Below are 23,900 nucleotides of genomic sequence, written 5' to 3' on the forward strand. Positions count from 1 at the left end.
TGTTCTAGGAACAACAGTCAACCCTATGCAACCTTTATGATGATGACGTGATCTAATAGACATTCTAAAGTGGCCTTCAGACTCTTACCTGCAGGATAATCTGCCCCAGTCCTCTAGGGAAGAAGTAGCACCTGTATCCCTCTTACACTTTAGGTAATGGCCTGGCAGTATCCAGATCCAGCTAATTTAGGATATTTTTTTTTACTATTATATTTCATATATCTGGTACAGATACATCTTTCTTTTCCTATTAGCAGCAACTATTTCCTTGTATCGAGCCTTATCTAAATCTTATTTTACAATTTTTATCACTTAATTAATGTAGAATATTTCAGCAAGGCTGAATTAAAAAAAGCATTTTGAAATATATTTATCTGCATTTGTTGCCCTGAAACTAAGATAGGGTTACGGGAAGGCGGTATATATGATTATAGTGAGTATTTATGTTCATTAGATTTTTGTGGGTTTTTTATTTTCTTTAACATTTCTTAAGTATAGTTCATAACAATTTTTGTTGCATAAAGGAACAATGAAAGGAGGAGAATAAGAATTTTATGGTTAGGTGAGTTTAGAAAATCGTGGTTTTCTGTAGGATTTTTCAATCTTTAATATGATTAATATCTACTTAATAATTTATGATAACATAAAGGCCTAAAGTATGAACAAGCAAGTACAGAGACAGTTAAAATAGATGGTTGCTTGAGGCTTAGATTCAATATGGTTTAGACATTTAACAGGAGAAGAGTAAGAAATAGTCTTGAGGTTTCCTTGGCTTGTCTGCTAACTGAATACATAGTAATACCTTTAATAGAGACTGCAAGGGAAAGAATAGATTAGAGAAGAAGATGATGAAATTTATTTAGATAGGACTAAATACAGAATTTAAGAAACTTGTAAGTGGGCATTTCTAGGAAGTAGTCTGATAGGTTTGTATCTTGGAGAAGAGGATTTAAAATTTAAAATCTAAGTGCTGGTGATGTTTAAAAGCAGAGGAGTGAATATCATCTAGGTAGTTAAGTAGACTGAGAAAAGGGCCAAAAATGATACCTTGAGCAACACCAAGTTTGAGATGAGTGACAGAGAAACCTAAGCAGGAGACCAGTGATTGAAAGAAATTTTTGTTTTTCCTTTTTTTTTTTTTGCTGGTCCTGGATCTTGAACTCTGGGCTTGGGCACTGTCCCTGAGCTTCATTTGCTCCAGCAAGCATTCTGCCACTTGAGCCACAGTGCCACTTCTGCGGTTTTTGAGTAGTTTATTGTAGATAAAGAGTCTCAAGGAGTTTCCTTCCCAGGCTGGCTTTGAACCACGATCCTCAGAGCTCAGTCTCTTGTGTATCTAGATTACAGGCATGAGCCATCAGCCAAGAAATTTTCTTTAAAGGCTGTGTGGCTAAGAGGATGTTCCCCTGGCATACTATAAAATGATAGAAGGAAAGGTGGTCTTGTAATTACAGATGGCATCTTGCTTTGATGTACTTATCATTCTCTTAAGTCATGCCTCACAGTACTGAGTGTTTCTTAAGTCCAAAAGAGACTCCTTGTAAATCCAGTTGGGAGGTAAAGGACTACTTTTTTGTCTTATGTTAGAAACAAAATTTTATTCTAACTTGGATTCTAAGAAAATTTAAGAGAATTTTTCCTTGTTTTAGAGCTATTCTTAGGATAGTTAGATAAAGTAAGTATTGGCAGTATAAAATTGTTGCTTCAGATCACCTTATAGTACAAAAAAAAATCTCGGAAATTCTCAGCGGAAAGAGGACAATTGCACTTCTGTGAGATGCAAAAGTCTAACTTGGAACTGTTGATCTGAACTCTTGAAAGGGAATGAAAAACTACTTGACAAGTGTTACAGAAAATACCTTCTAAATAATAATTTTGTGTTTCGTGTCAAAATGAACTTTTTTTTAATCAAATATTTCAAGATAATCTTAGTACTAATTTGAGTCAGGACCACCAAAAATTATTTCTGACTTGATATGTCACACTACATTTATCTCCTAAGTCATGAAAGCAGGACCTCTATTTGTATATAACTGTAGAGATACATATAGGTATGTTGTTGCTGTTTGAGACAAGAACTCAACATATAATCAGTCCTGGAATTTGAAGTCCTTCTGCCCCAGTCTTATGAGTACTGGGATTACATGTATGCACTACCACACCAACAGAAATCATAACTTTTAAGAATTCAAACCTCTGGTATTCTACCAGTATTATCCAACTGATAGGCTGAGAAATAAGTATTTCAACTAATTTAGACTTGCTTATACTGGCTTAACCATTGTTTTGGTAAAATTGTAACATGCCCTATTAATATGTACCACATGTTTGCAGCTGTTACTTTAATTCCAGTAAGATTACATTCATCTAGATTAGCCAAGTAGAGTGAGCAGGTTGGTGGTTAGTTCCTGCAGTGTTGTTTATAAACATGTATCCTCAACTAGTTTTAGTAAGAATTCTAATATTTAAAAATACTTGGAAATTTGAGCTTTAATTCATACTTTTAATAGACAGATTTATATATATAAATAAATATTAGCACGGCTATAAAGAGCGTTTCTTGCTAAATTTTCACATAACTGCAATTACTTGATTATACTGTACCTTTGTAGAGATGTGCCTTATTCTCAAATATACACTTGTATTTTAAGAACTACAATGTATACTATATTGTAAGAAACATGCAGCAGAGTGAATTCATTTTGATTGAAACTGTCTTTTCAAAACATTGGTAGCTCCTGATGACATTTGGCTATATATGTGGAGATATGTATAAAAAAATACAACATATTCTTGCCGTCTGACATGGGTTTTCTGGCTTTCTGTGCCTTAATCATCATTGTTTTGCATTGGTGACAAACTTTTAACTAATTTAATTTGAGTTTTTCCCAATTTGTGTTTTAACCAAAATTTCCCCTTGTTTTTGTTTTTGTTTTTTCACATTTCTCTCATTCTGGTAAAGGGCATTTCTGATCTGCAATTCTTCTGTAATACATTTAAGTAGATTTTTGGTGATACTAAAAGCATAGTATATATGCCTTATTAAGATTCAGTACTGTTAGATACTTTTAAAACAGAATCAGTTGCCTAAATTCAGAAAGTGAACAACATACTTTAATGTGTAATTAGTCTTAGCACTAAGTTTCCAGAAATGTAAGCTTTAGGGGAAATGTCTTAACTTTGTTGCACAGAAATGTTTGCAGATCAGCATTGCTGACTACCAAAAAGCATACAGTAACATAGTGTCATGATTTTTTTGTTGTGCTTTCATCTTTGCTACAGTTAAATTCTGTGCATCAAAATAATTGGCCATCTTATACTAGATGTAACTACATCTCAAGTTTTTATCAAACATATGCAAACTGAGTGAATTCTGATTTTTCCATATATCTTTATAGGTTTGTCAACTCTGACCACATCTCATCTCTTTTTTCTGTTTACTAGTCAACCAGGAAAAAAAATTGCACCTTTAAAATGAAACCTTAATTTCCCTAAGTTGAATACAGAACTATATAACTACTGTCTTTTTAATATTCATCTGTGACAAAGTTCACTTCATTTTTCCAGAGCTTTGCTTAAATGTTTTCCCCTCAAGTCTAAGCTTGCTTTTTTAGCCTAATATTTATAAAGAAAAAAAAATCCCAAACATATATAGTGAAATCTTAGTCATAACAAAACATTTAAAGCTTAGTAAGAGGATTTCTTGTCTTCATTTTTATTTTATAATCATATTATGGTAATCAAAATCTTTTAGTTTCATTAATCCCTTTTAACATGAACAAATCTCTTTGAAGACTTGTCAGAACCTTTGGAATTTTAGTTGGTATCCTTAGATAAGTAAGCATAATCATTTTAGAAAGAGTTTAAATGAACATAATCACTTGCTTTGGAATTATCTTAACTAGAAATTGAAAGAGATACTATTTTTCTTTTTTTTTTTTTTTGCCTGTCCTGGGCCTTGGACTCAGGGCCTGAGCACTGTCCCTGGCTTCTTTTTGCTCAAGGCTAGCACTCTGCCACTTGAGCCACAGCACCACTTCTGGCTGTTTTCCATATATGTGGTGCTGGGGAATCGAACCCAGGGCCTCATGTATACGAGGCAAGCACTCTTGCCACTAGGCCATATCCCCAGCCCTCTATTTTTCTTTTGATTTAAGTAAAAAGTGAAATCCTTATTTTTATTTTTTGTGCCAGTCCTATGGCTTAAATTCAGGACTTGGGCACTCTCCTTCAGTTCTTTTGCTCTACCACTTGAGCCACAGCTCTACTTCTAGCTCTTTTGGTGAATAAGTGGAGATAAAAGTCTCAAGGACTTTTCCTGCCCAGGCTGGTTTCCAACCTTGATCTCAGATCTCAGCCTCCTGAGTAGCTGGGATCACTGGTGTGAGCCACTGGAACCCAGCTAAAATGCCTAGAATTTCTGAAGTGTTTAACATAGCTATGCTTATTTTCAGAAAACATACTTGTTTGTAGGAAAATGTATAGATATCATTTGTCAAATACTTAGTCTATATTTTCTTTAACATCTTAACAAAAAGAATCTGTTCACTGATGTTATTATATTGATGTTAGATTATTGTTCTAGACCACGCATTTTTAAACTTTTTAGAAAAATCCTAACAATGCTCATTTAAGTATAGATTTCATCTAATTTTTACCTTTTCCTCTAAAATTATCTTGCCTTCATTACATTTTTTTTACATAAACTGAGTGAAACAGTCTTAGTGATTATAGGATTTTATTTTTACCTAAATGAAAATATGCTGTACGTTTTATTTTTAAATAGAACTATTCCTTGTCAGACAGCTAGAACGTTTGCTAAGTCCCTTAATTCTGCTAAAACTATGGAAAACATTCACCAGTTTGCTTGCAAATCAACTCTGCTGCATGCGTTCACAAGTTTCATAAAGATTGCATGCTTCCTGTTTTCAATACAAATTGTATTTTTTTTTCATACCCATCTTTGCTTTTTATTTTGTTTTTTATTTTTGTTTCCCTTTTCTTGGTTGGATGCCTGTATGTGTTTATTCCAAATCCCTGTCCAGTCCTGGAGTTTGAACTACGGAAAGCCAAGGAGACCATTCAGGCCCTCCGAGCCAACCTGACAAAGGCTGCAGGTGGTATACACAAAACTTTTTTGAGACTTTTTTTTTTTAACTTTCACTACGTAGAAGTAGCTGGGATATTTTTAAATGTAAAATAATGAAACATTATATTTTCTTTCACCAGAACATGAAGTTCCTTTACAGGAACGAAAAAATTACAAATCAAGTCCTGAAATTCAGGTGGGTCAGTGATAGATCTAAAAGTATCTTTCATATAGATCCATAGCACAAGTATTGAAGGAGGACATTTAGAACTTTTTCATCTATCTTTTATTTTGTTTACAGGAGCCAATCAAACCTCTTGAAAAGAGAGCTCTAAACTTCTTAGTCAATGAATTTTTATTGAAGAATAACTACAAGCTTACATCAATAACATTTTCAGATGAAAACGATGACCAGGTAAAGTCACTTTTAAAAAGAGATTGATTTCCTTTCTAACTTATAATTTACTTTATTTAGTCTCATTGATTTTTGTTATATTTGTAGTAAAATTATATAAGGCTTGTTAACAAAACAATCCTAGCTTTCTCAGTATATTCCACTGGCATGTAGACTTTTGCTGTTTTTTAATCTTTATATAAAGACTTGTTGTTCTTTCTTAGATGGCTTTTTACAACTTCCTAGTTAAATCACATTTGTATGTTTTCATAAAATAGGAATTTTTTAAAACTGTAAGCTTCTTACACAGTCTTTGGGTTCTAGTAGTGTGATCCCTATAGTCACAGCTACTGAGGAGACAGAGATTGGGAGAATCAGTATTCAAAACCAGCCTGGGCAAAAAGTTCCTAAGATCCCTATGTCAAACAGTAGGTGATGGACATAGTACCATGTATCTGGTCATCCCAAATAAGGAAGGAAGCATAAAGAGGAGGATCATATTTCAGGCCAGCCTAGACAAAAAGCAACACCTTATCTCAGAAATTACCAGAGCAGAGAGGGGCTGGAGGTGGAGCTTATACAGTAGAGCCCCTGCCTGGCAAGTTCAGAGCCCTGAGTTCAAACCTCAGCACCACCAAAAGCAGATGAACATTGTAAGGTGACACAATAATTGGAAAATATTTTGAATGAAACAATACAAGCTATCATTCTGAATAGGTAAGTAATAAGTAAAAATATTACTTAACATTAAGTAAAAGAGATTATTATTCTGTTAAAAATCTTGTACACAAAGAAATAGTGACTAGTTTTATTTTTTTATTTTTTTGGCCAGTCCTGGGGCTTGGACTCAGGGCCTGAGCACTGTCCCTGGCTTCTTCTTGCTCAAGGCTAGCACTCTGCCACTTGAGCCACAGCACCACTTCTGGCCATTTTCTGTATATGTGGTGCTGGGGAATCGAACCCAGGGCCTCATGTATACGAGGCATGCACTCTTGCCACTAGGCCATATCCCCAGCCCCTAGTGACTAGTTTTAATATCTCTCAATTCTAGAAAGTTTTGGTAAATCACTAATAATGGTTCTATTTCAATCTTATGCTTTTGAAACGTAAATGCCAAAGCATATATTTATGGAAATCAAGAAGTCCCCCATTTTTATGTTATTTTATTTTTTATGTGGTGCTAGAGATTGAATTTATGACTTGTTTCTATGTACTAGGCAGGTGCTTTACTACTAAGCTATACCCTTAGATCCAAGAGACTAATCACTTAATTTCTAATTTATTTTTAAATATTATTAGAGTATATTAATTATACAAAGTACAAAAGGGTTTATTGTGATATTTGTACTATTTATGCTATATGTTGATTATGTTGATTATATTTGTTCCTTCCAATTATTCTTTGTTTTCCCTAATCTCCTAGGCTCCCTCCCTCCTATTTTCCCCCTTTTTAAGTTGAAACCGTCATACTGTTTCATACTGCTAGCCTTGAACTGGCTATGTACCCCCATGCTGGTCTCTCAATTTGTAATCCTCCTGCCTTCACTTCCCTAGCGCTTAGATTTTAGATATGTGGTACCCATTTTTAAAAAGAAACAACTTTCTTACAAATGATTTTTAATGACTTTCATTGTGTTCCCTTTTGTGTATATATACAACCATACTTTGATCATATTCTATTCTACCCTTGTCCTCTTTTTCCTCTCCCACCTCCTTCGGTTCCCCCCTCATAGAGCATAAAATCTCCTCTTGTTCATGTACTTTTCTTATTTAAAAAATCTAGATTCTCCATATGAGAGAAAATATGGTATTTGAAATCATAAATCAGTTTTTAATATTTGAGATTTTAAATGGCCATTTCATTGGTTCATATTGCCTATGGATCTCTTAGCACAAATAGAAAGTTCTCTAAAGTTGCTAGCACTTCATCTCAGTTATTCTCATGTATTTGACAAAAATTAAATATAACACAATCATGTGTTTTTAAACGACTTTCTGAGAAGTGAGTCATAAGGCAATTTTATGATTATGCAGACATCATCACAGAATGTGCACAAACCCACAGACTCACATGGCTATGACATTATAGATCTGTAATTTTTGGGGACCACCATCATATATAAGATTTTTCACTGACTGAAAGGTCATTATGTGGCTTCTGATAAAAGACACTCATAGTTACCTAACAATACTACACTATACTAAATGCCCAGTTCAGTAATGAATGGGGAATTTTTTAAATATATGAGAATCCAGAAAGATTGCAGAAAGAGGGAAAATAGGTAAAGCACAGTGACAGAAGAAGGTGACAGATTTTAACTCAGTTATGTAAATTATTTCTTTAAGTGTAAATAATTGATTCTGGGTACAGTTGATTACTCCAGAATTTCAAAAGGCTCTAGTAAAAATTGTTGTCGGGCTGGGAATATGGCCTAGTGGCAAGAGCACTTGCCTCCTACACATGAAGCTCTCACTTCGATTCCCCAGCACCACATATATGGAAAACGGCCAGAAGTGGCTCTGTGGCTCAGGTGGCAGAGTGCTAGCCTTGAGCGGGAAGAAGCCAGGGACAGTGCTCAGACCCTGAGTCCAAGGCCAAAAAAAAAAAAATTGTTGTCCACAAAATGCTTAAGATATTATGCCTTTTTATAGTTTTTACCAAGTTATATTAGCTTGAGTTAAAGAGAATGCTTTTAAAAGTTGAAAAACCACTGTTTGGATTCTGAAACTTGCCAAACTATTTTACTGATGGAAATTAGGTTGGAACCATAAACAGCAAGAAGACAAGCTGATTAAACTGATTACTAACCCAGGAGACCACACAAATTACATGTAGGTTGTTACAATGAAGAACAAAATATCATTAGTAAGTTTACTTGTAACTTGTAAATAATAGGTAAAATTTATGAACAAAGACATTTTTAATCTTGATATATTTTATGACTTCATGTTTTATTAGCTTTTAAGTTAACCCAGATTATAAAGTTAAGAATTTATTTTCTTTTTCCCCTCTCTCCCATGCCGGGAATTTCACCTATGGTCTTCTGCACACAAAGTGAGCACTCTACCACGATGCTATATCCCCAGCCCAAGATGTTTACATTTTTGATAGATTTAATAAAAAGATTGCATGTAGAACACATTAACATCTAGACCAATAAACCTATTTATCTAGAAAGTAAAAAAAATTATAAGAATAATATTAGTAGAATATGTAAGATAAATTTAAGCATTATGTGTACTAGGAATTATATAACTTAACATTATAAGAGAATTGTAGTTTGGTTGTATTTTCCGGAGCAGAATGTAACATTTTATACTACCAATAAAATATGGCTTAAAAATACAAGATAAAGTTTTTTCAATGTTATTTTTTTTTATCTTTTAGGATTTTGAGTTATGGGATGACGTAGGATTAAATATTCCAAAACCTCCAGACTTACTACAACTTTACCGAGATTTTGGGAATCACCAAGTGTCTGGGAAAGATCTTGTTGATGTAGCCAGTGGAGTGGAAGAAGATGAACTAGAGGCTCTTACACCAGTTTTAGGCAGCCTTCTTCCTCCTACCCTGAATACCTCTCAGCCTGAAGAGGTGAGAAACACCAGTGAACTGATTGTCTACAAAACATACTCATGTAGAAACACTATGAGATCTTACATCTTTGTTTTTCTCCTACTTTGATTTTAGAACTCCTTGCTAGTACAGGCATTAGAAGATAAAATTAGCTTATTAAATAGTGAGAAATGGTCACTGATGGAGCAAATCAGAAGACTTGAAAGGTTAGTTCTTGGTCATCATTTCTAAAATCCTCTTGGCAAGTTATATATGTGTGGAAACACTTCAGTTTTAAAGCATAATTTTTCACATTGTAACAATTCTAATAGAAAGCATTATAACTGTTTTCTGTGTTTAAACTAGCAAAAAAAAAGTTTAATGGAGTAATTTTTGTAATCGTCTAAGTCTTAGAACTAAGAAGTGTATTTTGACTTTTCCTGAATTGTGTCAGTTAGAGTTAAATAACTACTTGATATTAGTATTATACATTTCCCATTCATTATTTTATGTAATTCTTACAAACTGTGGAGTTAGTGATAGTATCCCTATTTTGTACATAAAGAAAGGTAAGTGTTGATCAAAATCAGGTTTATATGGCCATTTTTAATGCTTAATTGTTGTGAATGTCTATACTTTTATGTATATGAAGCATCAGTGAGTATTATGCAGAAAAAGTTTTATCATTTGTCAGATGGTTTGCTATTAATATGATACTTTGTATGAGGTTAGTACTATTGTCAAGGTTTTCAAAATTCTTTTTTATTTTGCAGCGAAATGGACTTCCTCAAAAATGAACGTTTTGCCATACCTGCAGTTTGTGATGCTGTTCAACCATCCTTGGATCAACCTTGTCCCAAAGACTCTATGGACAGTGGACAGAGTACAGTTGTTGTAAATAGTTCTGACCAGGGTATAAACCAGAAAGCCCATCTGTCAGTATCAGATGTAGTTGATTCCACTGTTCCTAAAGAAAATGCCTCAGATTCTTTTCCCAAGAGAGAAAGAGAAGGAATTCCATCTTCTTCTCCATCGAGTAAAACAACAGTTCACTTTGATAAGCCCAATAGGTTAGTATGTTTCCCATATCTTGAAATATATCTTTCAGTTGTGTAAGTCCATTGTCAAATGGAAAAGCTTCAGTTCTTGAACTGATTTTGTAGATTTTATATATGGATTTGTACATCTGACAGGAATGCAGCACATAGCAAAGTATTTGTCACAAAAATATGAGTGTTAGTTAGCCAAGTACTTAAGCCCATAAATAATATGTATGATACTAAGTACTATCACACTGCTACTCAGTGTTTTGTTTTTTCTTTTTTTTTTATTGTGGAACTGAAGTTTGAACTCAGTATTTTGTGCTTCTTAGACACTAGGCTTTATCATTTGAGTCTCTCTGTCAGCCCCTTTTTTCGTTGCTTGTTTTCAAGATAAGCTCTCTATGCCAGTGCCAGACTTGATGGTGAACCTTTTACTTGTGCTTCTCTCCTCATGGCTGGATACTCACTGCTTTTTACCTTTTTTTTTATTCAATTATTACCAAACTCAGAAATTTTAGTGCTGTAGAGTTGCCCATAACAAAGAAGGAAATCATTTTTATCACCAGACCTTTTGCTTATATCTACTTTTATCACTAATCTTGTATCATCAATATTCTTTTAATTTTTATTGGGTTACAGTACTTGAAGTCAGAGCATATATATATGTATATATTTGCTCCTCTGCCCTTCATGATCATATTTCCTAGTTTAGAAAAGAAAACATTTTAAAATCTTTCAGATTACAGTTTGAAGAAATACTTTAACAAATGAATGTTCATTGAGCTTTTGCATGCCGGCGTATAATTCAGTTCTTAGTGCATTATATATTGCCGTTTGAATCTAATGTGCATAACATATAATTGTAAAAATCTATATTATGACCAGGTGCTCACACCAAATCCTAGCTACTTGAGAAGGGCTGAAAGTTCAAGGCCAGAATAAATGTTGTTCTGGGAACATGTAATCAAGTCACCTAACCTAATTTTCAAAGGAAGAATAGTCTCATGGAAGAATTGTCTGAGATTTTGAAGACTCAAGAAAAAGTTAACTGGGCAGAGATGAGAGGAAGAGTGTTCCCACTTCCCATTGAGAACAGCGTTTGTTAAGAGAACTCTCTGTTTAGGAAAGCTGAGAAGAGTAAGGTTTAGGTAGAAAATACAAGTGAAATGATTGACAAATGAAGGAGAAGTAAGTAAAGATTAAATCTCATATGGCTGTGTTAACTTAAGAGATCTAGAATATGATGGTGACCATTTTTGGAAAGGTTCCTCCAAAGTAGAGTTAATTGGAAGATAATAAAATTGATAAGGGTACATATTGGAGAAATCATGTAAGAAATGATTGAGCATTAGGAATGAGAATGGAAGAAACAGATTTGCAAGGTAATTACAACTTACTTAAGGCTAAAGAAAGGGGAGACAGGCTGATTTGTGGTTTTGGCTTGGACAAGTAGATCACTTTTGGCCCCTTCCATTGAGACTGGGAGGTGCAAAAAAGACATAAACTTTGATACCACTCCAATCAGGAATATCACTAGGTACCATCTCATGGTATCTTTTAAAGAAATTTTGTTATTTAATTTTTAATGTTAGCTTTTAAGGTTGAGCACATAATGTATAATTCATAGCTGTGATTTTATGAATTATACTGCTATTTTAGAAATAAAGATGCTTTTAGCATTCATTAAATAAAATTAGATTAATTTTTTTTTGCCCTCCCAACTTTTGTTTAATTGTATCAGGAATGTTGAGTTGTAGCTCCTCTTGATTTATCTCCAATTTTTTTTTCTTGTATGTCGTTTTCTAACATTAGAGTTTATCATAATCAGTGTATTTATCAATGCAACTTCATTTCATTCTGGAAACCTGTACTACATCAACCTTGCATCTGCCTTTGCTAGCCTTTCTGGCACCATAAGAATTGGTGATAGACCAAGTCACAGTTACAGATTTACAGATTTTACTGATGTTCTATTATTATCACTGACCCCTACAGCACTCTAGGTTTGATTTGCTAACATTTAAAGGGCTGTTTATTTTACATAATACCAATTGCTATTTTTTCTTCTCTGTAATTCTCTAGTGAAGTGTTCTTTAAGTCACTGATTCTAAGAAATCTAGTTGACATTGTGTTAGGATTAATACAGAAATGGGGGATAGACTTTGCAACTTATTTTTTAAATGTCAGTCAGTGGTGATTCTTTGATATTGTTTCTTTTCATCCCATCTTTTCTTTTAGGAAACTGTCTCCTGCTTTCCACCAAGCATTACTCTCTTTTTGTCGAATGTCAGCAGATAGTCGTTTAGGATCAGAGGTAAATGATATTCTTATAACTTCCATAAACATACCTATTATTTTTCTTCTTAGTGTCACATATAGAAGTCTATTTATTTAAAAGTCTATATAAAGTCTATAAATATCTACAAAATTTTAAGTAATGCCAAACATATAGAACCTAACCGTAACCCATCTGTACATCACCTTTATAATATCAATAAAAAAATTTTAAAGAACGTAAAACTTTAATCTTTTTTTTTAATTTTCAAGGTGAAGTACAGAGGGGTTACAATTACATTACAGTTACATATGTTAAACGGTAGTAAGTACATTTCTTGTCCAACTTACTACCCCCTCCCTCATTTTCCTCCCACCTTCCCTCCTTCCGAGTCCCCTTCCCCCTGAGATATACAGTTAGTTTACACCACATTGTTTTATAAGTATTGCATTGCATTGGTTTGCCTTTTACCTTTTGTCTCACCATTTTAATGTTTCCCTTCCCCTCCCTAATTCACACAGACATACAAAATGCTCAGGGTACCAGAATCAAATATAGTGACAACAGGGGCAAAATCATAGGGAAGATGGACAGAAGAAACAATGATACTTTCACATAGTATATTGAAAATAACACCAGTGGTAAACCACTTGTTTCCATATTTTGGAGATCATTTCTCTTAGCATTGTCTTCTGTGATCATATGTGCATAACTATTGAGCTGTTGCTAGGACTATCCTAAACATATACTAATTATTACCATAAGGGAGACCATAGAGTTTATGTTTCTTTGGGTCTGACTCAACTCACTTAGTATGATTTTTTTTTTCCAATCCTGGGCTTGAACTCAGGGCCCTGAGCACTGTCCCTTCCTTCTTTTTGCTCAAGTCTAGCACTCTGCCACTTGAACCACAGCACCACTTCTGGCCGTTTTCTATATATGTGGTGCTGGGGAATCTAACCCAGGGCTTCATGGATAGGAGGCAAGCTCTCTTGTCACTAGGCCATATTCCCAGCCTAGTATGATTTTTTTTCTAAGTTTTCTTATGAATGGGGCAATGTTATTCTTTCTGATAGAAGCATAAAATTCCATTGAGTATATATACCACAATTTCTTGATCCAGCCATCTACTGAGGAGCATCTGGGTTGGTTAAATGTTTTAGCTATGGTAAATAAGGCTGCTATAAACTTATTTTAAAAAATAATAATTATTCTGTTATTTGGATTCTGTTTATTAATATTAACATGTCCTTTCCTAATCTCTCTTTTTTGGTTGGTTATGGGGCTCAAACTCAGGGCCCAGGCCCTGTCCCTGAGTTTTTGCCCTCAAGCCTAATACTCTTCCACTTGAGCTGCACTCTGCTTCTGGTTTTCTGGTGCTTAATTAGAAGGAGATAAGAGTCTCTCAGTCTTCCCTTCCCAGGCTTTGAACCTTGATCCTCAAATCTCAGCCTTCTGATAGATAGAATTACATATGTGAGCCACCAGCACCCAGCTCCTAATTTCTCTTTAATATGATATGTCTAATGATGGCATCTTTTTTATATAATTCAGAAAGCCCACTTAAGGGTACATCATTTATACTCAGTTATTTTAGATAACTCCATTATTTTCATTTCATTAAAAGTGGTTTGGTTGGCTTTGGTAGCTTACTTTATTAACTCTTTTCTATTGTTGCAGGCTCATCGTTAAAGTACAGGTGTTTTGTTTTTTTTCTTCTGTTTTTGTAGTCCCTCTCTTTCTAGTTACTTTTTGTTTGATTCCACTTGACCTTTTGTAGGTTTTCTGCCTCCTAATGTTACTGTATCTTTGAAATCGCTTGATGAGTAGGATGCAGTCTAGCCAGTCTTCATTATAAGATCAAAGAAGGCTCCTTGAGCCATCCTTTATATGCAAATTCATTATGGTCAAATAATTTTTTTATGTATTTATTTTATTTATTTATTTTTTTGGCCAGTCCTGGGCCTTGGACTCAGGGCCTAAGCACTGTCCCTGGCTTCTTCCCGCTCAAGGCTAGCACTCTGCCACTTGAGCCACAGCGCCGCTTCTGGCCGTTTTCTGTATATGTGGTGCTGGGGAATCGAACCCAGGGCCTCGTGTATCCGAGGCAGGCACTCTTGCCACTAGGCTATATCCCCAGCCCTCAAATAATTTTTAAAAAGAAAAAGATGTGAAGGTTACCCAAACCTGTGCTATTCCTACTGGTTCTAAGAATTTAAGCCCAGTAATTCCTAAGAATTTAAGCCTAGTAACTGTACTTTGTAACATACTTCATCTTTATCTTTTTTTTTTTTTGCTGATGCATAGTTACTGTATATGTTTATGGGATACATTGTGACATTTTGTACATTAAAACAAAGAACTATGATCTTATAGTACACTGACTTATTTGTTACTTCGAATATTATTTCTTTCTGTTGAAAACATTCAAAATCCTATCTACTACCTTGTTTGAAATACTCAATTCTTCTTCATACTAGTTATCTTACTGTGTGCTATAGAACATAAAAAGTTATTCTAGGGGTTGGGAATATAGCCCGTAGAACCCTTGCTAGTCTGTATGAGGCTCTGGGTATGCTTCCTGGCACCATAAAACAATGGATAATTATTCCCCTTGTCCCTTTTACTGTAGTATATTTAACACATTTGTGGCCCACTGAAACATCTGTTGCTATTTGGGGACAGTATTCTTGTAGTTATACTCCATGTAAGTTAAACTGTAGAGGTATGCGTTTAGAGCATAGATCCAAAGCATAGAGGTCCTGCACAGAAGCCTTTCACTGAATCATTTACTGATTCTTTGGTTCTCTAGGTGTCTCGGATTGCAGACAGTGAAAAAAGTGTTATGTTAATGTTGGGGCGCTGCCTGCCCCACATCGTTCCTAATGTGCTGTTGGCCAAGAGGGAGGTAAGACACATAAGAGTGTTTTACTCCAAAGAATCTCATCATGTTGTCCTTTTTGTTTCTTGTCCTTTTGAAGTTTAGTGTTATATTTTTATTTTGTTAAAGTCTGTTACTTGCAATCATATTCTTACTTTTGTGCATGCATCTCTGCTCCTAGAGAATGGTTTTACACCTCTGTCAGGTGAGTTCAGTAAAACTGCATGGTATTCATGTTTTTCCAACTTGGCTTAAAGCATTATTAGCTTCTGCAACACTATTACTGTAGGTCCATTTATGTGCCATGTACACTGTTGTATGTTACTGCTTGGACTCATTTATCTCTGCTCTTGTTATGACCTGCTTGATTAGTCTGCAGAAGTGAAGACTATTGAAATCAACTTAAAAAACTATTGAAATAATAAAAACTAACTTTTCCAAGTAAACTTATAACTATTTATTATAACTTAGATTTATAATCTTTGGCAGTGAATTACACTTACAATGATATAATGGTTGTCCTAATTTTTAAATATAAAAGTTTTCTTGTAGTTAATTTGTTAACAAATGCTTTAGCTAGCAAAGCCTATATTACAAACCATAAATACTCTGAGAAGTTACCTTTGTAGTTATATTCATAACTTATAATCAAATAGTTATAGCTAGCCAGTAAGAGATGAATGAAAATTTAACTATAATCTCTTTACAAATAAGTTCCTTATTTGAATTGTTCAGTTATAAGATAAATTTCTATTTCACAATCTTTTTTAATAAGAAAATAGAATGAGAATATTTTATGAGGCGAGCACTCTTGCTGCTAGGCCATATTCCCAGCTAGAATTAGAATATTTTAAAACATGTCATTAGTTTTATTCATAATTCATGGGACCTACAGTATGATGGGTACTTAAATGCATCGACAACACCCCTTTAAAGCTTATCCTTAATATCTTTTAAGCACAAGAAATTTGTACTGATCCTCGAGAGAGTAGATGTAGAGCTTTAGAACTTTTAATTTTAAAAAAGGTTGAAAATACTGTTCTTGCTGATAGTTTTATTTTTATGTAATGACTTAAAAGATAGTTATAAGCTATTAATAAGTATGGAAGTTTTCTATATCTTGAAGGATCAGTGTCCAATTTCCGATTGTTTTGCAGTTCTGCCTGGCAGAATGATGTTTGAGCTGCTTTCTTTCAGCTTGTACCATAATCCATGTAATGCATTGATGTTTGCATCCCTTTTCTGTTTCCTTACTATACTTTCGGTGTTACAGAAACCTAATTTTCATGAGATTCAGTTGCCCATAGTATCATGAGAGTCTACCAATAAAATCTGATTGCACTGCATGAAGTATTTATAAATTTGCATCATCAGGAATAAAATATATTGTAAATATAGATATATATGTATATGCAGCACACATATATCTAATTTGTGGTATGTTTACTTTCCTGCTAGTTTCAAATTTGTTATATATCAAAAGTATTAAATATATTTACAAGTTCATGAAGAAATCTTTTCTGTTTATTACTTGTACCTTGTTCTTTTTTTATCAGAAAGTTTGCCATTTAGGAAAAACAAAGTTATAAAAAAAAAACTAAATTAATAAATAATGAAATGTCTTAGTTTAGTTTTAAACATATCCCTAGCTGTGAAAGTACAAAACTTCTGAATATGTGCTTAGCACTTGTGTGAGTCTAGATTCAGTTCTCATTACTACCAGAAAAAAAGGACAGATTATGTTTCATTATACTCATTGACATAGAAATAGTCATTACTATTCACCAAGGTTCCTTACATCCATGTTTTTAAAAACTTGTGATTGAAGGGTTTAATATTTGGACTTGTTCTTTTTTATTATGTTTTATATATTTCTGTTAGCATGTCTTTATTGTTATGTAAATATAGTTAAAAATGTTCTTGTCTTTAGTAAACTCAAAATCATAATATCCTAGATGATTACATAAAACATTAGAAACCAGGCTTAATGTTTTGACTAACAAATGCATTCACATAGTTTGGTGGTGGTGGTGGTGGTGGTATGTGTATGTGTATATATGTGTGTATGTGTGTATGTATGTGCATCTACATGCCAGGGTGTGAACTCAGGGTGTAGGCACTGTCCCTGAACTTTTTTGCTCAAAGCTAGTGCTCTACTACTTGAGCCACGGTTCTACTTGTGATTTTTTTGGAGATACGAGTCTCATAGTCTCTCCTTCCTGAGCTAGCTTCTAACAACAATCCTTAGTTCTCAGCATCTTAAATCACTATAGGTGTACAAACGTGAGCCACCTGTACCCAGCTAATTTTAATTTTTTGGACCAGTTGTTAGCTGGGCTTGTTTGTCTTAATGTTTTTGAGTTGTATGAACTTGTTTGTATATTGTGATTATGAACCCTTATGACAAATTATTTATAAATATATTTTCTTTCATCCTATAGGTTGTAAATACTTTCTTCCCATCTTTTGATGAACAAGTATTTGTATGTTCATGTATGAAGTTTTATGTGTGTGTGTGTGTGTGTGTGTGTGTGTTTTTGTTGTTTCTGCTTTTGATGTCAAATCTAAGAATCCATCATGAAATTCAGAGCCAAGAACTTTTATGTTTTCTATTAGTTTTATAAAGTTAAGTTAGGTTGTTCAAGTCAAAATATTGCTGATTGAGTACTCTTCCACTTTTGTGAGAATTTAGTTGGTTGTAGACTGGGTTTGTCTGGTCACTCTCAGGTCTCTTCCATTGGTCTGTTTCTGTCCTAATATCACCTCCACATTGCTTTAATTGCTATTATAAAATTTGAAATTGAAAGGTATGAATCCTCCTGTTTTGTTTTTCTTTTTCAGTGTTGGGCTGTTCTGGGACTTTTGAGTCCTATGTGAATAAATGCTTAGCTTTCCATTGCTGCTAAATAGGTCTTCAGAATTTAAGCCTTACAGTTCTTGACTGTGTGTTGTCTTTCTGTTTACTCAGGTCTTTTATTTCTGAGCCGTGTTTAATAATTTTCAGTGTGTAAGTCCTTTGCTTCTTGATTATATTTGGTTTTAGGCATTCATTTTGTTGGAATAATAGGAGAATATAAGAAAAGGAGAATATAAGAATTTTTCAAAATCCTCACAATCTTAGGGAAAAAGACTATACAGGAAATAATTATAAGTTTGTTCTTAAAAGTAAAAGAGTTAACCATTCCTAACCTCCTAGAGTTGATCAACCACTTTGGCAAAGTAGCAGGATACAAAATTAACCCACAAAAATCAGTAGCCTTTCTATATGCCAACAAGGTACAAGCAGAAAGGGAAATCATAAAAAATCCATTTGCCATAGCCTCTAAACAAATAAAATACCAAGGAATTAACCTAACCAAAGATAAAGTAAAAGATCTTAATAACAAAAACTAGAAAAAATGAAGAAAGAAATCAAAGAGGACACCAGGAAATGGAAAGACCTTCCATGTTCATGGATAGGTAGAATGAATATTGTGAAAAAGGCCATACTATCAAAAACAATATACAAATTCAATGCAATATCCATCAAATTCCCAATGATGTTCTTTATTGAGATAGAGAAAACAATCTAAGATCCAAAAATTCATATGGAATAACAAAATACCTAGAATAGCCAAAGCAATTCTAGGTGAAAAAGCAATGCAGGAAGTATCACAATACCAGAGAGAGCTCAAACTCTACTACAGAGCCACAATAACGAAAACAGCTTAGTATTGGCACAAAAATAGAACTGAAGATCAATGGAATAGATTAAAAGACCCAGAAATAAAGCCATACATATACTTACAGTTATCTGATATTTGATAAGGGAGATAAAGACATACAATGAGGGGGAAAATAGCATCTTCAATAATTGGTGTTAGGAAAACTGGGCAGCCATATATAGAAAGCGAAATCTCTATTTGTCACCATGCACTAATATCATTTCAAAGTGGATCAAAGAATTCAATGTCACACCTGAAACTTTGAAACTACTTCCAGAGAGAATAGGAGAAACATTAGAACTTAGAGGTATAGATAGAAACTGCAAGGCTAGAGTCCCAGGGACATAACAGGGAGAGACTTGACAAGTGAGACTAGATCTAAATAAAAAGTTTCTGCACAGCCAAGAACATAGTTACTAAACTAGGAAGACAGCCAACAAACTGGGAGGAGATCTTTACCAGTAATATATCAGACAAAGGCCTAATATCCAATATATACAAGGAGCTCAAAAAAACTAACTCTTCCCAAACCCACAACACCAGTCACTTAATGGGAAAAGGAGCTAAGGAAAGACTTCTCAGAAGAGGAGGTAAGAATGGCAAAGAAACACATGAGAAAATGCTCATCATCCCTGGCCATAAGTGAAATGCAAATCCAAACAACTCTGATATCCCATCTCATCCCAGTTAGATTGGCCAACATTGTGCATTAGAACAACAATAAATGCTGGTGGGGATGTGGGGATAAAGGACCCCTACTGCACTGTTGGTGAGACTGTAAATTAGTACAACCACTCTGGACAGCAGTCTGGAGATTCCTCAAAAAGCCTTAACATAGACCTTCCCTAAGACCCAGCCATACCACTCCTGGACATCTACCCTGAACATCATGAACCAAGATATGATAAGGACACCTGCATGTATATGTTCATTGCCGCACTATTCCAAATAACCAAGATATGGAAACTGCCCAGATGTCCCTCAATAGATGAGTGGTTCCAAAACGTGTGGTACCCATACACACTGGAATTTTACACAGCTATCAGAATAAAATAATATCATTTGCAGGGAAATGGAACTAGAAAAACAATCATATTGAGGTAACCCAAGCTCAGAGAGGCAAATACCACATGTTCTCTCTGATATGCATAAATCAGATTTGAAATCCACTAGGTAGTGTACAATAAATTATACAGGATTCTAGGTACTCACACCCAGTGAGACCAAAAGAGGAAACTTAGGGGAGAAACATAAAGGCACAAGTCTAGGCACTTCTTCATATTTACACAAAATAATACACATACTGAAATGAACTCACTTGAAAGCAAGGGATTTCTCTTTTTTTTTTCCTTTTTTAAAATTTTTAGTTGTTGATAATTCTGTCTTCTTTACCTTATGTGTGGTGTATTCAAGAGTACGTCTTCGGGGGCTGGGGATATGGCCTAGTGGCAAGAGTGCCTGCCTCGGATACACGAGGCCCTAGGTTCAATTCCCCAGCACCACATATACAGAAAACGGCCAGAAGTGGGCTGTGGCTCAAGTGGCAGAGTGCTAGCCTTGAGCAAAAAGAAGCCAGGGACAGTGCTCAGGCCCTGAGTTCAAGGCCCAGGACTGGCCAAAAAAAAAAAAAAAAAAAGAGTACGTCTTCGGAAAGGTTGGGGGGAGGGTATAGAACTTGAAAAGGGTGAAGAAGCACAGCAGTGGAGCTCATTGGACATGGATGAAAGTGAACTACACGACTTGTGGGTGGAGATGGGAGGGACTGGGAGAGGAGGAGGGAACAAAAGATAATGTACAAAAGGAATGTACTCATTACCTAGCTCATGTAATTGTAACTTCTCTGTATATCACCTCTGTAATAATAAAGCAAATTAATAAAATTTAAAAAGAGAGTTAAATACAATATAAATGCATATGCAAATATTTCTGAAGAGATTTGCAATCTCTTATAGACCTTTCTGTATTATCACTAGAAATTACATGTAAAATCCAAATAAAGATTAAAATACTAGAAATCTTTCCTATCTAATTCCACAGATAACAGCATTTGAGAGGTAGAATTTTTTTTCAAATAGAGACAAGTATCTGTTATTAAAATTGAAAAAGTCAGAATAAGTTAGTTAACATACTTTCCTTAAATGAAGTGCAAAATGTTAATACTCTACTATTCTGAAAACAAATAATTCCCAAATCCAGGTGGCTAAATCATGTTTTGAAATGTTTAAGATTTTTGTTGCCTTGAAATAGGAATACATAAGCTTTTCTATGTGGTGGGAAATACCTGGGATTGTGTGTGGCAGTACTGGCTTTGCACTTTCTAGGCAGGTACTCTGCCCTCCAAAAATGACCTTTTCAATCTAATATTGACCATTGGAGTTGTAAGTACCATTGGTGTATTGGTAATGTAATAGTTTTTTGTTTGTTTGTTTGGTTGTTTTGTTTTGTTTTGTTTTGTTTTTGCCAGTCCTGGGCCTTGAACTCAGGGCCTGCGCACTGTCCCTGGCTTCTTTTTGCTCAAGGCTAGCACTCTGCCACTTGAGCCACAGCACCACTTCTGGCCGTTTTCTATATATGTGGTGCTGGGGAATCGAACCCAGGGCTTCAGTATATGAGGCAAGCACTCTGGCCATTAGACCGTATTCCCAGCCCAGTTTTTTAAAATAGAAAACTTCAGATACAATTTTTACATTGCTTTGTTATTTTCAAGAAATGCTCTTTATGTTTAATCTCACAAAGGCGTCTTTTAAATAGTACCACTTTGTCTTCAGAAAAAAAATGATACTATCATATTTAAATGCTGGATTTAGAATAGTAAGGCACATTTTTAAGAACTAAATTTCTACAACTAGAGATCTAAAGCCAAAAGCAAAATATTGGTTCCAGTTGTTAAGTCTAATTCATGTGAAAATTATAAATATGGACCTTATAAGTTTTAGGGTATAGAAATATTAGTGCTTCAGATAAGTAGATGTATTCATAATGTGAGTAAACAGCACAACAGACATCTTCACAATTCATTACTGAAGATTGTTGTATACCAAAGTTGTTAATAATTGAATAGTGGTGATATTAGTCTATGTAGAGCTAGTCTCAGCTTAGCAGTTAAAATGCTATTAGGAGCCAGATGCTGGAGACCCATGCCTATTAAACCTAGCTAATTAGGACACAGAGATCTGATGATGCTGTTGGAAGTCAGCCTGGGCAGGGAAGTCCTTGAATCTCTCATCTCCAATCAATCAGCAAAAAGCTGTGTGGCTCAAATGGTAGAGCACTCACCTTAAGTAAGAAAGCTCAGTGATCAAGCCCCAGGATCAACACACACACACACACACACCTATCAAGAATCCTTGCTGACTTTATAAAAGAGACTGCATTTTTCCATCATCACTTTATAGACCTCTGCTCAAGTCTGTGTAACTGTAACAGGAAAAGGTGTTCTGGTATTTTTTTCCATACTGTGTTATACCTACAATAGCAATTAACATGCCAGGATATACATAGTTCTCTTTGGTGTGGAGTATCAACCAAATCTTACTGGCAGTGACTTTCTATGTATTGTTAATTTTGCCAGCATGAGAAAAAGAGAAATGGCAATAAAAATTATCACTGTGATTAAGAAGAGTACAAAGTGTAAATTAACAAATTTTAGAATTCCTAACTCTAATCTTTTTTAAAAAAAATCATATACATATGAGAAAATGTTTTTCATACAGTAAATACTTTATTGTGCTTTTCTGCAAGTTACATATGGATAATACTCGTGCCTTATTACATAGTAATTCATTCTTATTTTAAGTCTGCTAAAAAATTTTCAGTGGGTACTGAGGTAGATGGGAAAGAAAAAGGGGATAATTATTTTTCTCTTTTGTAGTTTTTGTAATATCTGCAGAATACTATTGCATATAGCTTAGAGATTTCTCTCCACAAATATTTTCTCTTTTTTTGGACTTGTACATTGTTTCAAAAATCTCTTCAGGAGTGAAAAACATTTGAATGTATTCAGTGTTAAAAAATTTTGTCTTAGTTAAAATATAGAATAAGTTTAATTTCAAACATGTCTGTAAAGAATAAGCTTTTGACTGTTTTCAACAAAATATTGTTAAAATTTTCAATTTAATGTCAAATATTTCTACTCACATTCTGTATTAGTATTGCCTATAGCAATAGCCCCCCTCCACTTCTCCTCTCTCTTCAGTATTGAGGACAAAACTCAGACCCTTAGGCAAGTGCTCAACCATGAGCTATACCTCCAGTCCAAGAAAAGTTGCTTTTATCATTTTAAGTTTTAAAATGTAGTGAAACTCAAGTTTTCTTTAAAATTACTTTCAGAATTAAAGTTACTATTTTGTCCTGTGATGAAATGTTATTTACTATAAAATAAATTTCTCTGGAGAGGTACTGATTAAAAAGTAAGGTTAAGTAACTTTTAATCTTAAGTAACTTTCAATGCATTTTGATGTACACTTTCTATACAACCAACATATTAATATACTGTGATGTGTTTTTGTCTTGAGTTATCAACCATACAACATTCAAAGTTGTCATTTTGTATGTTGAAGTTTAAATATCTGAGAATATTCTGGGAGAAAAAAAAATTCTGCCATGTATTTTTGGTTTGAATTTTCCACCCTCATATTTCTGTAGGAATTGATTCCCCTCATATTGTGTACAGCATGCCTACATCCTGAGCCTAAAGAGAGAGATCAGCTTCTCCATATACTTTTCAACTTGATCAAAAGACCAGATGATGAGCAAAGGTAAGTATGATTTACTTCTTTGGGACCTCAATACAATATTGACTTAACTAATTTTTCCATTTTGTCACCAATGTTGGCAAGAGAATAATAGAAAATACCCTGAGGAAAATTAAAATATGCAAGATTCTCAAATGTACATCAAACTTGACAATCCTGAAAAGTGAGTTCATGTCATGAATAATTATTTTGAAATGTTAGTAT

The 23,900-nt window shown here is 34.2% G+C and overlaps 1 protein-coding gene across 5 annotated transcripts in view; it reads left to right on the plus strand.

Annotated features, from left to right (window-relative positions):
• Positions 1-23,900, plus strand: part of Relch (RAB11 binding and LisH domain, coiled-coil and HEAT repeat containing) — an 85,189-nt gene that overhangs the window by 17,316 nt on the left and 43,973 nt on the right. For all 5 annotated transcript variants that reach the window (XM_048363351.1, XM_048363350.1, XM_048363349.1 and 2 more), the window contains exons 3-11: positions 5,046-5,117; positions 5,230-5,285; positions 5,391-5,504; positions 8,872-9,078; positions 9,175-9,266; positions 9,813-10,109; positions 12,321-12,396; positions 15,170-15,265; positions 23,587-23,699. In XM_048363351.1, coding sequence (XP_048219308.1) covers positions 5,046-5,117; positions 5,230-5,285; positions 5,391-5,504; positions 8,872-9,078; positions 9,175-9,266; positions 9,813-10,109; positions 12,321-12,396; positions 15,170-15,265; positions 23,587-23,699 — 1,123 coding nt within the window. The remainder of the gene's footprint in view (positions 1-5,045; positions 5,118-5,229; positions 5,286-5,390; positions 5,505-8,871; positions 9,079-9,174; positions 9,267-9,812; positions 10,110-12,320; positions 12,397-15,169; positions 15,266-23,586; positions 23,700-23,900) is intronic.

The sequence above is a fragment of the Perognathus longimembris genome, chromosome 15 (genome assembly GCF_023159225.1).
Source record: "Perognathus longimembris pacificus isolate PPM17 chromosome 15, ASM2315922v1, whole genome shotgun sequence".
Taxonomy (NCBI): Eukaryota; Metazoa; Chordata; class Mammalia; order Rodentia; family Heteromyidae; genus Perognathus; species Perognathus longimembris.